This window comes from Patiria miniata, unplaced genomic scaffold, assembly GCF_015706575.1.
Source record: "Patiria miniata isolate m_02_andy unplaced genomic scaffold, ASM1570657v1 HiC_scaffold_5, whole genome shotgun sequence".
Lineage (NCBI taxonomy): Eukaryota > Metazoa > Echinodermata > Asteroidea > Valvatida > Asterinidae > Patiria > Patiria miniata.
The window spans coordinates 18295382-18313194 of NW_024037072.1; the positions used below are offsets into that span (position 1 = coordinate 18295382).

The window sequence follows — 17813 nt, forward strand, 5'->3', positions numbered from 1 at the left end:
AAATACAACAACGGGTTACCGAACATGCGAAGACCGATACAGAAGGCGTCCGTTGAGTGGTCAGAAGAATCTCGAGGTCCAGACGCAGTCTTGTTTTGCAGAATTAATCGCCGAATCAGCTGCTCGCATTATCGATCATAGACACTAGCAGGGGGATGTTCCATATATAGGCAAACAATTCCTGATTGCAAAGAAAAAGGGGAGAATTTTTGAATGGCGCGTCGAAACCATCCATGTTGATCAAGTGTGCGCAGTGTTCTCGAAGCTGAACAACACAATGATTGTGTTCGGCCCAGGGCATCGCTATTGCCCCCCCCCCCTAAATAAAAAAAACCTTTCGAATTAAAACAAAGGTGACTATGGGGGCGTGGGCGTGGCCCCCATCGGCCATCTGGGATCGTCGCCCATGGAAAAACGTCCTGGGTACTGAATTTTTTCGAGAACAGAAAAGCATATTTTGATGAATACTTTATTTTTTACCATGCTTATCACAGCAGTTGGTGACTCGTCCTCTAGAGGGGAATGCATTGTTCATCAGGTAGACATTCATTATCAATTACGGAAAATATGTTTTTTAGGTAAATTCAAGGGTGAATCGCGCAATTTGCAGATCCAAACATACGTTAAAGGGGTCAGTCCAACCAAAGAGCAAGGAACTATGGTTCAACGATCATGCATTACCAGCACAGTGTCGTAAAAGTTGGTACCTTGATCCGGTCTGAACTTTTTCTTTCAAATGGGGCTTGCGGTCGCTGCCGAAGTTAATTGAACCTGATGGGGAGTAATAAATAACCGTCTGATATTTTCTACACAAACCCCCGGTGTAGGGGGTTTTGCATAGAAATTTCCAGATACATGTACCAACTTTTACGACAATGTGTTAGTAATGTGGTTATATATCAGGCTGATTATGGCCCGTCTTTTAGAGCTAAAATGTTTTGCTATTGTTAAAAAAGCACTTCCCGTTCTATTTACTAGCTTCAGTTCGAAAACAATGTCCTTTTGTCTAGCGATACAAATTGTTTCGTTTTGGCTCATCAGACATCTAACAATGAGCTGCGGCCAAATAAATACATGTACATGACTAGTTTCTCGTCCTAGCTTTGCCCAAAAAAAGCGGATGCGAGCATTTTTTTTGGCAAACGACGGTGAAATATAATGATGTAACAATACATTCATCAGGAAAATTCATCAGGAAAAGAAAAATAAATTTTGGCGGTCTTCAGAAAGATATATGGAGCCTATATGGACGTACTATGAAGCTCACTCTCCCCCATATGCGTACATCATGTACATGATATAAATACCGTACGCGGATCGTTCAAGAGTGCACACCAGTCCATGAGCTCATGACGAAAAGTTATACCCTGAAAATAGTCTATATTAGCATAGGCGTAGCCAGCAGGGGGGGGGGGGGGGTATCTAACCCCCCCCCCAATACTTTGTAAAGACTGCCCTTTTCCAAGTTCACATGCCCTATTTTCAATAGCGTTTACTATTTGTAAAAAATGCCCTTTTTGTTTACGAAGTGCCTTTTTTTCTGAACAAAAGCACCATATACGGTCCGTTAGAGTGCATAATCATCGGTTTTCAACAACGCCCCACCGACAGATTGTACCAGCCCCCCCCCCCCCCCCCCCCCCGCTTTTTGATTTACGGAGGCCAAGTGTACGTTTCACCACGGATGTGCAAGTGCCCTTTTCAAAAAAATTACTACCCAATCAAAATGACCGTGCTTCGCCCCTGATTAGAGAGCTCTGAGAGCCATCAAGTTAAAGTTGAAGGAATATGGCAATGAACCTCTGGCCCGGACTTAGGGCTTCCAATTCTGAACATTTTGGAAGCAATTGGGCTCGAAAGTGCGTTTTTTTGCCATGTTGTGGAGGGATCGTTTTTCAAGATTGCTACTTCCCGCTTGGGGAGGAAATGGGGGTCGTCTTCTTTGGGTGAGAATATCTCGAAAAGTCAATGGTCAACCAACCAAAAAATGAGAAGAAAATGAAAGCTGACATGTTGATTATCATTTTTTTGTGCAGCTGAAATACCTGTGAGAGTTCTGAGTATTTTTAAAAGAATTTTGAAGTAAGGGCATTTTAGCACAAGTGTCTATGGGAATTTTATTGCAGAGGGGTGAAACCATGGAACAAGCTGGACGAAAAAAAGTAACAGCGACCTCTGTTGGTCACATCTTGTGTTTTCGTGTGGTTCCCGATCGCGTTTCGCTAGTTGGGTACGAGCGAATACTTCGAGTCTGGAACCAGTCTAAATCCCCGTCTAAATCAATGCAAACCCCTGGCGGGCGCTATTTATGTCATAAATAATTTAGGCCTATATCGATCTCGGAACGGAACTAGAAAAGCACAATCCATGCAATCTGTTCAGTTCACATTCTCACGAAACGCTTCTCTCGGCGTTAAATGGTTTAGTGCTATCGGCCTATGCACGGTCACTTAAAAATCATCAACAATAAGCCTACTTGAAAATTATAGGGCAACTTTGCGACGGGACTGAGACTAGAGTGAGAGAGTCGTGGTTTCATAAATTTCACTGGTTATCAAGTAGTTATGGTATGTGTTGCCATGGCTACCAATAATTAAACTAGTATTTCTATTTTATTCCCAGTTTTGTTTATAATTTATTCTGTAGATATCTATTGTTCACATTTTAAGGAAAGAATTTAGTAAACTGAGTATCAAGACTGACCAGAGACAACTTCTTTTTGTTTTTGGGGTGAAATCTGAACTGAAGCCTGAAGGATTTTGATTGGGGGTACGAGTGAAAATGGTCAAAAAAATTATTGGTAAACGAGATACAGCTATCAATCTCGGACTCTACTATCGCCCGACCATATCCAAATGTTAAAAAGGCGATTCATTGAGTCTTAGTTACTCGGACTTCACTTTTACAGCCTCAGTATTGCTGCTCTGTACGTTAGGCCACACGTCTGGTTTCCCAACCTACTGAGGAGTTTAGTCCGAAACTGGCGCATATGGACTCCAGAAAGATGTCTAAATTTCTCAAAGGCAAAAAGATGAGACATCATAGATGATAGAATACAACTGTATGCAGTGGTACGTAAAAAAAAATGCCAACAAAATGTGCACTAGTTTCTGACTAAACTCCTCAGTAGGTTGAAAAACCAGACGTGTGGCCGAATGTACAGCGCAGCAATACCGAGGCCACACAAATGGGGCTTGATTTGAAATGCATTTTTTTCCTTTTTAGAAATGATGATCTTCCGATGTGAGCATCTGCCAAACAGTTAAAAAAAATACCTTGGTGCTGGGCACCGTCTCCGATAATGGCCAGATACCCGAGCGGGGCCAGTTACCCCCCATACACTGGGAGGACAGGGATAGCCCAAACCACCCTCGTCAGTTAGCCAGTAACAAGCAAGCGTTCTTCGGGAGTCGAGGGTCGCCATTGTTTGAGGATAGTCCCTACAGCGCTATGGTCACCAGGGCGTCACTGTTGGAGCATGACTTTGCCAGTAATGTATCCAAGTTTCACTTTTTGCTTTTCAAGTTTATTTCATACCTCCTCATTGGTTTGAGGGAGGGTTTAGGGAGACCACTGGGAGGAACATTCGAAAGCATTGCTGACGACGGCTGACGCTTGTACGAAGACGCTTCTGGTTATGGGCATACTTGGTTGTGCACCTTCAGAATACAATTAATCCTGCGTATTTCGAGCAATACCTGTGCGAACTGGTATAGTGTGTCCCTCCCAATAGGGCTTTCGAAAGTGGTTACATCTACGGTCTTGTAACTTTATTTCTGGTGTGGATGTAAACTAACAAAAATTGGGTGTTGAAATACATGGAAACTATAAACATCTGAAAATCCCCAGGTTTTTCCCCTAATGTTAATAACTAGTATGCAAACAAACCAGAAAAGAAATAATGAAACAGTCTTTCTCACCAAACCAAAAAATAAAATCCAGGTGTGTATTCCACAGGGGGTTTATAGGGACCAGGATACAGCCTAAGTATTTGGCACCCATTTTATAGGGCTACCCCCTTCACAAGGAAATCATGACTACATGAGGTTGAATTCCAAGTGATTAATTTCAACCAAGGTCAAGGAGGGGTCATGTCATCATGGCAAGATAAACACGCCCAGGCCGTCCTGCAGGACTACATTCACACTGTGACAATGGCCATCAAGAAAATCAGCAAAGAGATGGAGGTGAGCACAATTGGTCGTGATTGTAGATAAACAAAAATACAGAGTGAGTCAAAAGGAAAGTGACCAATTGGAAAAATAGTATTTTTTTAAAATATGCGGCTCGCTCCATTTCATAAAAATAATCTAGGGATAAAGTACATGTTATTGACTAGTAACTGTGAAAATTTCATGTAATTTGCATACTCTCCTTCAAGCTATGTCTATTTTTTAATTAAAAAAATCACAAAATTCAGTTGTCTAACAACTGACCACGAAAACATGTAAAGGAAAACAGACAAAATCGCCATCAATATTTCAGAGTTGACTTGTTCCTCATATTCAAAGCACAAAATCCCACAGTAAAAATAATGTTTCAGTCTTGCCTGAAATGTTTAAAATCTCAATTTGTATTTGAATTCCATTGTGAAATCTGTGATCTTTCATCCCATCCAAAGTCAGCTCACAACGTATTCAAATGAACTGTGACAAATGAGATCCTCTGTCATTGTTCATCCCCGTAACATGTGACTGAACTTGAGAAAAAACAGTCATCTTTACTCCTCTTTAATTTTTTTTTTTTAAGTGAATTTTGTTGGATCTGCTGATGAATATGCACATATGCAAGTCTCTTGGTTGTTCTTACACTTACAGGGTATTGAAGAGCAGCTGCTCAACAGGGAACGAGCCTCTGAACACACAAGCAACTCACTGAAAAGCCTAGAACTACAACATGTAGGCTCTATCAATGATCTCAGGCAGAGAGTGGGCAGGTACGTTGACAATTCATTAACTTGTTTTATTTTGTTTTTGCGGCATTGAAATCAAAAGGTTCTTTGACATCATTCAGTGCTTGGAAACTCTCTTCATTACATACACATGTACAATCTATGTACTGAACTGCTGTGGATTTGGACCCTTCAAAAGAGATTCTACTGTAAAATGTTTGTATACCGAAGTGAAATAGTTGGTGTATGATGTCGAGCCTCAGATACAAGGTGTCAGGCAAACTTGGAAATGCCCCCCCCCCCCCCCCCCCCCCCTCCCCCCGGATATGGGGATCTGAATAAAACTCTCAACTGGATGGGCGTTCTGTGCAGTTGTATGGACTTGTCGTGTTGATACTACCATATTGTTTGAGTTACAACAGATGACAGTTAATAAAGTTAATACATGGTTCATATTTGAAATATGGAATTAAAATTAGTCTTATTTTAAACCTTACAGTGAATCGTCTCATGTAGTGTCGTGGCCTCGTGGTCTGGAGCATTGAATTTGTGGTCTGTGGGTAAATCTGCAGGTTGTGGGTTCGAATCCAGCCTTGGGTTTGTGCCTCGTGTGCCCTTGGGCAAGGCACTTGGCCACTCATTGCTTCTTACCTCCCAGGAGTAGATGGGTACCTGTGAGGGCAGAGATTGCGCACTGTGGTTGATTCTAGCTGCTTTGCTCGGGAATGGCAGCACCAAGCTGTCTACTCCCCACGGAGCTGAGATGGTCTTCGGAATATTTCATTGGCCCAGTGAGCAGGGGTAATAATGACTCTTGTACAGCGCATTGGGACCTTGTGTAAAATGTGCTTTATAAGCACGTTTATTATTATTATTATTATTATTCCCCACACCTCATGAGAATTTTTATGGCAGTGATTTGTTCGTTATGAATAGATGTGATGTATCGATAGCCAAGTTGTCTGGAGATTCACGCAGGATAACAGAGTCGCTTGCAGCCATCAATAAACACATGCAAGACAACAGCGCACATGCAGGAAAGGCAGTTACTGACTTGCAGACAGAGGTAACAATTGAGTGAAAAGCAAAAGCGTATAGGGGCAATTCCACGTTACTCACGTTACATTTTTGATGTAACCATGAGTTTCTTTTACCGAGTTTCTTTTACCGAAAAGGTTTAATAACTGTTATCCCCATGGTAGATAGAGTAGACCTAGACCTACCTAAGCACCAAAGATGACATCCAGAAAAATGTGTTATGTATGATAAACAAGACGCACAAAATTGGTTACTCATGTTACGAAAATGTAACGTGAGTAATCGATTTTGTGCATCTTGTTAATCATACATAACACATTTTTCTGGATGTCATCTTTGGTGCTTAGGTAGGTATAGGTCTACTCTATCTACCATGGGGATAACAGTTATTAAACCTTTTCAGAAAGGTAATTACAGCCCAAGAAAACTCAAAAGTACATCAAAAATGTAACATGAGTAACCGTGGAATTGCCCATAGGATCATTTGCTGTTTTTGCATTTGTTTCCAATAATTTTGTTTCCAATGACAAACAGGGCGCAGCAGTCACTAATTGATTGATTTTGACTGCTGGGGCCGGAGGGGGGATGGTTTTGTTGAATTTGCCAGCCAGAGAGGGAGGGAGGGTGACAGCTAAATGCATTCAGTCTGGTCACAAACAAATCACAAGTCATTTCACAAGCCCAGTCACAAGTAACGGGGGATAAACAAGAATAAAGGGAATGTGATTATTTACAAGTTGACTAGGGAGTGGATGTCTTGTGATTGACTTGTGATGGACTTGTGATGGACTTGTGAAGGACTTGTGGTCTATCACAAGTACAGTTGTACCTAAACTAAAACACTGATGGTGCATTTGGATGGTTATATTTTCTAGATTTCTAGACTTGAGACCCAACTGGTCAAGAACACCTCCGAGCAATACTCACAAGCAGGCTCGATAGAAGCCGAGACCAAACACCAAGTGACTCTCCTGCAGACAAAGACCCAGAACCGATTAGAGGAACTGCAGAGGATGCTGGACACGCTGCAGATGAAGAGGGATTCAGACTTGCAGCTGATGGAGAGAAGCATGAGGACCATGGTGGAGTCTGCCGTCAGTAAGAGGGACAGTAAGCAGGTGAGACAGCAGCGGCAGAACGGTTTCACCAAAAAGGGGCACTTGCACATCCGTGCTGAAATGTCGACATGTTATTTTCACCGGACACTTGGCCTTGGTAAAATCAAATAGTGAGGGGGGGGGGGGGGGGGCTGGTAACATCTTCCAAAATAGGGGGCACTCTTCAAAACCTGCCATTTTCAGGGTGCATTGTAAGGGTTTTGGGCAGTGATGTAGTGCCTTGATGCTGGGCCTTGGCCTTAAGGCTGCCTTAAGGCTGGATTTTAGGGCCTTGGCCTTGGCCTCGAGGCTTGAGGGCAAAAGCCTTGGCCTTGGCCTTGGCCTTGAGGGTTCAGGGCCTTGCAATTTTGAGTCAAGGCTCTTCAAGGCCCATAGATTTTTGCATTTTCCAGATAAATGTTACCATTTTAATCGTATTACCATGGAGGAGGGAAGCACCCTATAGATTTGTGTGTTGGGCACACTTCCACTTTTATAGCATCATATTTTGTTACCATTGTAGTAGATTTGCTGCAAAAATATTCCGTACACTTGTGGGGCTAATGAGATGATCACTTTAATTGCATATAACTGTGGAATAGATCTGATTGGTTGTATATGTCTCCCTGATAAGTGCTAAAGATTTGCATGTATCTGTTTTAGATAATGCTGATATTTCTGACCATGTTGGGCCAGCAAATAAAAATTTCCCAAATCAGTTTCTTGGATCCCCCTTTTGTTACACTTGGGAGAATTGTGTGTCAATATAGAAGTAAATCATTATTTGTTTAGTTAAACCATATTGAAGACCTGAACTTATACTTTAATAGATACAGTGCAGTCATAAAACGGTGTACATGTAGGCCTATGCGAGCATGTTGATTGCAATTAGAGAAATGTTGTTCTTCGTAACGAGCAATTCGTGATGATAAGGGCGGATCCAAGGGGGTCAAAAGGGGCCATGCCCCCCCCCCCCAAAAAAAGGAACCATTTTTTTTAATGTGACGTTGTAATAAAGGCAGGCAATGAGTACACCACCATCTTTTCCTCAAAAAAACATCGGTTAAAATGGTCAGAAATTGTCTCAAATCGCACCACAGAGCATCTTGAATCCAAAATTTTTCCGAAGCCCAAGCTGTAATTTTTTGACCCACTTTTTTTGGGGGGGACCAAATTCCCCCCCCCCCCAAATTGTGTTCTGGATCCGCCCTTGCGTGATGATGTGTCACTCATGTGACTATAATTAGTTCTATATCAGTGGTCATTTCATAAAACAGGGCCTTGGCCTTGGCCTTGGCCTTGAGGGTTAAGCCTTGGCCTTGGCCTCGAGGCTTGAGGGTCAAAGCCTTGGCCTTGGCCTTGGCCTTGAGGGTCAAAGCCTTGGCCTTGGCCTTGGCCTTGAGGGTCAAAGCCTTTGCTCCAACACTGGTTTTGGGGCTTGGTTTTCATATTCCTCGTTCATATCAGAACTTTTTATATCATTTTGGGAAATGGTTACTGAAAACAAATTATCCGAAATTTTAGGGCCAGTTTTGTTGTCATCTAAAGGGGGCACATTTATGTCCGCAAAAGGGGCACTTGGGTAAATCTGGGAGGCAAGTGCCCCCTAGCCGCCCCGGTTCTACTGCCCTGAGGTGAGACGTGTGTGTTGACCCGAATCATAAAATGGGACTGAGGAGGGGAAGGGGGCTGGGTCCTGAATCCCTCTTCCCCGTAGATTTTATCTGATATCATTTCTGTCCGCATCGTTTTCATGCTGGGCCTTCATTCATTAATAGACTGTGCTACGGACATTTGACACCTGTTTCATAAAAAATGGATGAAGAGTTTGCACAAATGTCAAATTTTGACTTGGGGTAGCGAATTTTTTTTGTTTTCTATCACCCTTGTGTACGAAAAAAAAACGTTCATTCCAATCTAAAACTTTGCATAACTATAATGAAAGTCTGTACTAGCTTACCAAATTTCGCAATGTTTTTTTTGTTGCATTTCATAAACAGGCATGCAACTGGGAAATCACAAAAAAAGAGGAAATTCACATTTTTCCTAGACTTTGTACAGTGTTTTTCTATTTTCAATGGCACACATGGGAAGTAAAAAAAGAGGAAATCAGCTGATCCGAGGAAAAGTTGCATGCCTGCATAAACAGAGGGGCATAGGATTCCCCCCCCCCCCTTCCCTCGGCAAAGGGTATAACGTGATCAAGAAATGCCTTTATCACAGTTACATGTAGTTTGAAAAGCTTGCCATTTGACTCGCGGCCAAAGGACATTTGATAAACAAAGTAAGAAATTGACAACCCAACTACCTCCGATTACAAAAATAAGATTTTCAGATTGTACAGTAAACTCACCATAGTTTTTCTTGACACTACAGGACTTCTTTGAGCAGAAGATATTGAACCGACTGGAAGAAGTCGACAAGAAGCTCATTCTGCAAGAGGGGACCATCCAAACCATGTCGGACGAGTTACAGACTTTACTGAGTGAGAAAATAAGGAACCTTGAGGCGCGACTGTACGAGCGACAGGGGGCGCTAGAAGATGACGTGAAGCGAGATCTGGGAGGGATGTCAGAGCAGAACGAGAATGGGTTCAAGAGGGTGAAAGACAGCATGGCCACGATGAGGATAGTCTTGGAGGGCAAGCAGCAACTCCTGGCTGAGAACCTTCAGAAGCAGGTGGCTAACGTCAAGAAGCTGGTAGTCATCACGTAACAACATCAAAAGTCTGGAAGATTATTCAGCTGATATTGTTCAGTCTGGGCTTATGCATTACACAGTCATATAACCTTTTCTGCGATCCACAGATGTCTTCTTTGTAGCGTTTGTCTGCATTGTCTGTCACACATACTGTACAAGGTTAATACATAAATGTTGCAAGTCAGTGGCACTTTGGGTGATGGATCTGTCGCACGTAGCTACATTATGGGCTCAACTGGAGACCTGCAGCAAATTTCACGAAACTTTGCGCAAAAGTACGCAACTCCATATTTTATTGCGCGAGTCGCACAACATTTCACGTTGTACATTTTGTTAAAGTTGTAGTTTTTACACAACAAATTATGGCTTAACTTACGCAATAATTTTAGGTTGCATATAACACATGTAGAATGTGGCGTAGCTACTGAAAATTGTCTATTTTACTGTTTATTCGTGATTCTTGTGGAGCCTGTTATTGCTCAACTTGGTTAAGGTTGATACAAGAAATTCGGAGCTTTGATTTTCGAAGTAAATAAATTGCTATTTTAACCATGACAACACTTTTAGAGTTGCTGAACAATTCCGAAAAAAAGTTGGACAACTTATTTCCAAACTGGTGAGCAAAGTTGATGAAACGACTGTTTAAACGCTGTCTAGCATCAAAATAAGGGGAGAGGGAAAGAGAAAAATCAGAAGAAAAACAAAGGCTTTCTCGGATGTTGTCCGGAAAAGCCAAATTTAAAAGCTCTGGTTGCCTGAGGAAATTTCTTGGAACAGATTGAGATACATCTTAAACCACATTTTATAGTTATTAATGGGCAGGAGCCAATATTAGACTCCTCTCATAGACCGCCATTTCGAAGGAATATTACAACTGCGTATTCAACGCCATCAAGTGCGTGTACGCGGTGTGTAAAATGTTCTTAACACGTGCGCCTGTTTCATAAGAAGTTCAAGTTCTTCGAAATACAGCACAGCCGATACGCGTCACGAAGATTCGACTCCCAAAATGCCGATGCGCGTGGCAATTTGTAGGCAATGATGTTATGTTAGAGTGATCTATGCGTCTTAAATCTAAAGAATCCAAGTTTTAAAAAATGTATTTATGCATCCCTCTGTAAAAAAAAACAAAAACCAGAAGTAATACTAACTCAAAGAAATAGAGTGAACCATCTCACACAAGTGCATCTATAAATTTGTATACTTGTACATAATTTATTTTTTGTTTAAATACCAACTCTTTCAATCAAATATATATTTAGCTAGCTTCAACTTTGTGCTGGATTCAAATGTTTTCTTAATTTTTGTCCAGACAACTCCTTTCTTGGTGCCTAATTGAAACATGCAAATCACAAGTTGCCTTGAGTGATAGGTCACTTGCAATAAAAATGAAATTCTGTTCCTAATGAATTAAGGTCCATTAGATCTCGCGGGTGATGTACACATTCATTTCAAAATGAATAGGTCAAAACTCCAGAAAATGTAATTACCTTTATGGTAATGATTTATAAAATAATTTATTGACTAGTTTATTTTATTATCACATAGTACGAGACTTCAAATTCATATGAAACTCCTTTCTATAGTGTCAAGTGTGTGTTTTGTTAAAAAGTTAATTAGCAAGTTTCCTAGATTGCATAATATGCATTAATTGTACAAAATGAAAATATATTCAAATTAGATGCTTTATAAATGCAGTTTTGTACTTTCTATATTACATGGATTGTTTTCCAATATGTTTTAATGTAATTGTATTTTCATGAATTAGATCAGATTAAAATATGAAAAATTCGAATCCACCCCTTGATTTCATTCTTAGTACTTTTTAACTGATAAGTTAGTGTATCACCCAGCTGTAATACTCCCTGTAGCTCCTGAAAGTGCCCCAGCACTAGTTCCCAGTGCCACCAACCCCCCCCCCCCCCCCCCCCAAATCTGAAATTTGCTGCTTGCCAAAGAAGTGTCTTTAAAGTTTTCAAAGTCATGGTACTTTGAGTTATTAAAACGAAGAGGAATCTAGAGTACTATTTTTGGCTTTCCTCAACAGTACAGCTTTAATGTGAGTAAGTTGATAAAAAAGCACACCCTCCAGCTTCAAAAGAGGTTCAAGACCCCCCCAACAGGAAAAATCATGAAATCAGGAATCTTCTGACAAATTTCACCTCCGATGAACAGGCACAACTTAAATAACAAAACACATCATCACTCCATCTCCAGTGATCAGATGTATATCCTTTCTAGTAGCAATACAGGGTCAATTCTTTGAATTTCATGACGGGTGAAGGAGTAGGGGCCCAATTTCATGCAGCTGTTGAGCTTTGCTATGCACAGAAACATACTGGCTTCGCCACAAACTGGTTGCAGGTCCGAAATGTCGTTTAATAAATCCTGGCTTGGATTGGTTCACGGCCGATTCTTGCTCAGTACAAACATTTTTGCCACTCGGTTGAATACGCCATAGAAGTGTGACGTCCCGCGGGGTCATCTCCACTAGTGATCGGTCCAAATAATGTCTCGTCCGCCATTTTTCCCATAGGATTTGCACGGGCGATTTACGTGAACAGTTTCTAGTTGAGATTTCTCAGACATTAAGAATAAATCAGACTGGAAAATGGGCGGTGCTTCGTAGCTGACTGTATTCATCAATCAGAACGTGACGTTCTTTTTTTTTTCAATGGATGAAAAGCTCAAATTAGGTTTTGCCCTTCAGCGACGTATAAAACACTGTTTACTCAGTGTGTTACCTCCCGACTTTCAGCAGAAGAGCAACTGCTTGGGAGATGAACCGCAGTATTTCAAGCAGTGCAACGTCCTTCCACATCAGATTCACAATTGCACATTCCCTGTTAACTTCATCAGAGTTTTTTTCGGTTATAGCATTTTGACCTCCAGAGTCCAAAGTCACTTCTCGACATTCACATTTTTTCATACGACAATGTATGCTTACATGATGTACAAGTCTTGGAATACATGTCACTGTCTTCATCATAAGCCTCTGGTCCGTAAGTGTGCGTATGACTTTGGGTGTCCTTTGTCCAGAGGCTGGAACGCACAGCTCGCCTTAAGTCTGTAGGGAAATTTCACAATTAAAAGTAGTAATTAGACAAATCAGAGAAGTCAAACATTTTTCAATTATTATGGACTCAGGTGGAAACAGTCGACTGGTTGTGAAAACAGTGTGCATACCTTTCAGATAAAATGAATTACATAGACTTTGTGCATGTGCATGAGCAAAGGCTCAGCACAAAGTATATATGCCATTCATTGCATCCGAAACCTGTGCGTCTTCTGCCAGGCAATATATCTAAAAACATCACCTTTAACCCTAACAATCCCCATCCAGTCAAACTCCAACACCAGAATTTGTTGGAATCTGTTGGAGTGAGTACTGCACTAGTAAACTGAGTATGCTTTACATGCGGTTAGGCATACCACCAATTATCAGAGTCCAACAGTGTTTGTGTACAGTTTACCATATGGTGTTGGAATTTGAAGGAGTGAGGAAGGTTCGTAGTAAATCACTCAAGGGGGGTTAGGGGAGTACTTGTACATTGACTACACACATGTAAATTATTTAAGGTACTCAGAAAAGAGATTTATTCACATGGTGCTACCGCAAACTTATCTTGTCTTAGTATCTTTCCACCATGCAAACCTTCTAATCTCATATTAAGGTTTATGTTTCTTTGCATACCAAATTGTTTTCATACATGGTGGGTTTTTTATATTTAAGGGCATGAATAAAATGCCTGAAAAACCCAAACATCTTATTGTGAACAAAAATTCCAGCCTTCATCACTTGTGGTCCAATAATGCATTGGGTTTAATGCTTGGTTGAAGACGGTGAATTTTAGTTATTCAATATTTTCAGTCTCATGTCCCTATAAGAAAAGATATCCACGATGGAGCAGATGAGTTCAGTTTATTCTGAGAACTGGATATCCTTCAAAACCAATGTAAACATTGTAATAATTTGCGACACTTACTCTGGACTTTCTTGTCAAATTTCTTTTGTTTGGCCTTTTCCTTGTTTGCCTCCCGTTCTTCCCTTGCTTCTTCTATCTTCTCTGAACTTCCCCAGATCTCAAGGGCCCGTTTCTCAACCTGAATGGACAAAAACAATTTATGTGTTTAATGTCATCTTCCAGTTTACAGCAGTGATGTTGTGACAGATCCCAAGTATGTCAAAAGTTTGGTCAGAAGTAAATCACAAGTCAATCAGGGGTGTGAGTGACCACTGATAAAAATAGCTGAAAACAGCTGAAAAAGGCGTAAAAAAACCTGAACTTTGGAAATCTCCTATACTTTTGTACACAGCAAGTGAGGGAAAAAAGCTGAAATCCGGCCAAAAAAAAAGCTGAAATCAGCTTTAAAGCTGAGATTTCACACCCCTGTTAATTCATGACTCCAGTTACAAGTAACAGAGGATGAACAGACAAAGAAATGACTTCGTCTATAGTGCTGGGTGACAAAATAAAATTGCTGTAATATGATTTGGAAAGAATGTTACATGCATCCTGATTGCAATCGGAGCAATTTCAACAAGGCCAGCCCAGCAGTCCGCAAAGTAAATTGAGTGACTGTTTGTAACAGTTGAGTGCTCCCTGCCTTCATAAAGCAGGATTGACTGGCTGTAATTGTTATGAAACCTGATATAGCTATGCTTTGACTGTAGGAGGTTGATAAGCTAGTAGCCAGCTGTGCCTGTTAACTGCTTTTGTCTTTTGAATGGTATTTGATTGTCGCAGTGCCTACAAGAAATGTGATGTGACTGTTGGTGACCAGGCTGTGTAAAACACATGGCAGGGGAACAGGATCCATTTTTTGTCTTTGACTGATCCAATGAAAGGAGGGTTGAATATCATACCTGTAAAGCTAAATACAGCTTCATTTCTCCCCATCTTGGGTTGTGTGGGTTCTTCCTGACAATAAATTTCAGAGCAGGTTCTCTTCTGTCAAGATCAGCATCTTTCAGCAGATACAACTGTTTGGCATCGGTCTTGGCAATGAGAGAGTGCTTGTCTTCAGTGTCTCTGCACATAAAAAACCATAATATGAATAATGGCCAGTAATCGATGCCAAATGACCAAGCGCGTCAATCGTTTCTCAAAAGTGTGGGGGGGGGGGCATACCTTGATCAGAACTAATGCGAGCGTGAAGCGTAAACCCCTAACGGTGCTGGGTTGGGGAAGCGGGCCCCAACATTTTTGGATTCTAGATGCTCTGTGATGCGATCTGAGGCAATTTTCTGACTACTTTAACCAATATCTGGTTGGCAACAGATTTTTAAAAAACATTTCAACATTCTTTTTAGTTTGGAGTCATGAAATCAGCTATTATGAGCTATAGCATCAACTGTAGGCTACAAGTTTTATTCAGGGATGAAAAAAGTGGAGGGGGGGGGGGACCAAACGATATGACATGGGCCCCCCTGGCCCACTATAAAAAGTGGGGGCACACGCCATCCCCCATGCAAATGACAAGTGGAACTAAAACTTTCAGCAAATGTACTCACTTGCACTCGTCGCACACTTCATATTCAAAATGTGCATAGATGTACGAGTCTTGAAAGCCCTTTGTGCATTCCACACATGTTAATGGTGCGCCACCCAGGAGGGGACCTAGAAAGAAAAGAAACAATATCAGCATCAACTTGAGACATTGTGTTCATTCAGGTAGTTTGGATGATTTGCCACTTCAATGTTTAGGTGCTAGTTATTCCTTTAGCGAGCATGGATCACAGAATAATTCATGTTATGCATCTATTGTCCCATATGCCACTCGGCCAACTATGGAACATGCTAGTCAGGTAATTGTGGGATTTAGATCCGACTTTTTAAAAAGTCGGTTTGAATTCTACTATTCGGTTTTGATGTTGGAAACCATATATTCGATATATCATTGTATAATTTGTTTTAACCTTAAAAAAATTAAGCCTTCAATTTTTTGTGATGCAAGCTAAAGAAAACAACCGTAACATTCCCCAATTTGCTCCATGGTCTCTGATTGTAACTGCATTCAATTGCTAGTGGTCTTCTTGGTATATGAATAGCCTGCCCATTCAACTTATCAGAGAGTTCCCATCCATTTTTTGCACCATTACAGCTCTTGAGTGTTTTTGTACAGGCCCGGTGGTCATTAAATCCTGCAAAGTATGCCAAGTCTGTGGGAGGGCATTTCATGTGGCACATCACTCGTCACTTTTTGTTGGCACGACTGTGAGCTGCATGGGAGCTTCCGGTGATATCAGATTACCATTACTCGGTTTGAAAAAAAATGAGGCTAACTGGATTTTGAAATTTTCAATTTCTCCCACCACTAGAACACGCACTACATTTTTGTCTTATTCCATCAAGCAAAATCATCAGCAACTTAAAGTTGCAATCTTTCTGCTGTGGCCACCTTTGATTACAGTGATGAAAAAGTGCGCATTAAGCCCGGTTCATACTCTGCCCGAAAGCGAAAGCGAACGCGAATTTGTGACGTCGTGGCAAGTATTCGCGCTGCAAATTCGTAAAAGTTTAACATATTCCAACTAAGACAAATTTCACAGCGAATGTTTTATGACGTCAAATTCGCTTCACGTTCACATGAAGTATGAAGTGGGCTTTACATCAAGAAATGACGTTAGTATATTTACCCGGCTCATGGACGATCTTAGCCTGGCCTGATTGCTCTTCTTCTGGTTCGTCCTCCAACAGGAATCCTGCCCCTGTATCAATCACTCGACCTAAGGAGGTTACTTTCTCGGCCCTGAAGAGAAAAGAAAAATTAAGAAATAAGGTTTTTTCCCCCTAAAGTCAGCTTCCTCTCATCAGAGAATTTTTTTTTGAAACTGAAGTAGACCTATCATCAATTTTTGGCTTCTGCGCATGAGTCAGAGCTGCCAACATTTGCATCTTGCAATCAGGGAGATTTTGTACAACAATCAGGGACATATTTAGAATTACATTCAATATAACAGGGAAAAAGTTTCCATAATCAGGGAGATTTCAAATTTGTTCATCAGAACACGGAAAGATTAGTTTATTTTCCAGGACCTTTCTGCAGAATCAGGGAGAGTTGGCAGCTCTGATGAGTACATCCCACAACTAAGGATTCTGTGCTTACAAGTTACTGGCTTACTGCAGAATATTTCTGCTAGCGCTGTCAATGCAAAATGGTGATAGTAAGCAAAGAATTCTGTGTGATAAGCAGAGTCATGAAATTGGGCCAAAGGACAGTGCATTAGGCCTACAAAGACTACAACTGCACACACACCTATCTGTTGGTTTTGTCTGGGGGTAAGGCCTACTGGACAGCCTTGCTTGGCGTAGTAACAGCGCCCTCTGCCTGTTCTTCTCAATCTTTGCTCGCTGGGCATCGCTAAGGGTAGATTTGCCATCCGTATCCGACATTATTCGTTCATGTGTCCTGAAATAAAACAAAAAGATTATAAAATTATTAATACAGGGCGAGTCAGCTCTGTCCCCCCCAAAAAAATATATACATATATCGCCTACTGGAAATAATGTATTCCTGTGCACAAAATATGGACCGAGCCACCATGGTTTAGGGGTATTTGGTTTAGGTACACTATTTTGTAAATGTAATGAGGAAAAGTAAAAAAAATTGTCCGATTTGAACAGCGCCCCCATTAAAAGTATGGTACGAGCCCCCCCCCCCCCCCCCCCCCCCCCCTTTAACCACCCTATTGATTTTCAGAAGCAAAGTGTTCGGAGAAAAAAATCTGTCTACATTTCAGAATTTTTGCTGATGAACCCCCCCCCCCCCCCCGAAAATTCCTGGATCCGCCCCTGCTTGAGTCTAAACCACCAGCTTGTCTCGACTCCTCGACTCCCAAATTTTCGGACTAGGCCTAGTCACCTATAGGTCAAACTTACTCGGACTAACCTAGTTCGTATCTTGTCTTGTCTGGTACTCTGGTAGTGGTACTGCACAAATCGCCTCAGGATATCATGGTCGAGGCACTGAGAATTGAGAGAGAAGTTATTTAACTCGAACCGGATTGAAAATGTCAGCAAGTGCAGTGATATTGCGCCCTCTATAATTATTTTGTAAACTAAAAAATACTGTAAGATAACAAA

At 41.3% G+C, this 17813-nt stretch overlaps 2 protein-coding genes across 3 annotated transcripts; one reads left to right on the forward strand and one right to left on the reverse strand.

The window, feature by feature from the left end:
• Positions 1 to 3234: 3234 nt before the first annotated feature.
• LOC119740802 (protein FAM81A-like) lies at positions 3235 to 11651 on the forward strand (the record flags this gene model as incomplete). Its single annotated transcript, XM_038216236.1, has 6 exons — positions 3235 to 3490; positions 4078 to 4187; positions 4818 to 4936; positions 5828 to 5957; positions 6805 to 7047; positions 9403 to 11651. Coding segments are annotated over 6 exons (1197 nt in total), but the record flags the coding sequence as incomplete, so codon positions are not given.
• An 829-nt stretch (positions 11652 to 12480) lies between these two features.
• On the reverse strand, positions 12481 to 17648 carry LOC119740801 (DNA repair protein complementing XP-A cells-like). 2 transcript variants are annotated; one of them, XM_038216235.1, is made up of 7 exons: positions 17610 to 17648; positions 16987 to 17139; positions 16367 to 16479; positions 15242 to 15347; positions 14594 to 14759; positions 13713 to 13830; positions 12481 to 12793 (listed from the first exon to the last, which is right to left on the reverse strand). In XM_038216235.1, exons 2-7 carry the CDS (start codon positions 17121 to 17123, stop codon positions 12642 to 12644), a joined length of 792 nt encoding a protein of 263 aa, XP_038072163.1. In that variant the 5' UTR covers positions 17124 to 17139; positions 17610 to 17648; the 3' UTR covers positions 12481 to 12641. The 2 variants fall into 2 exon arrangements, with proteins under 2 accessions (XP_038072163.1, XP_038072162.1); XM_038216234.1 differs by having other exon boundaries at positions 17620 to 17641.
• Positions 17649 to 17813: the final 165 nt, after the last annotated feature.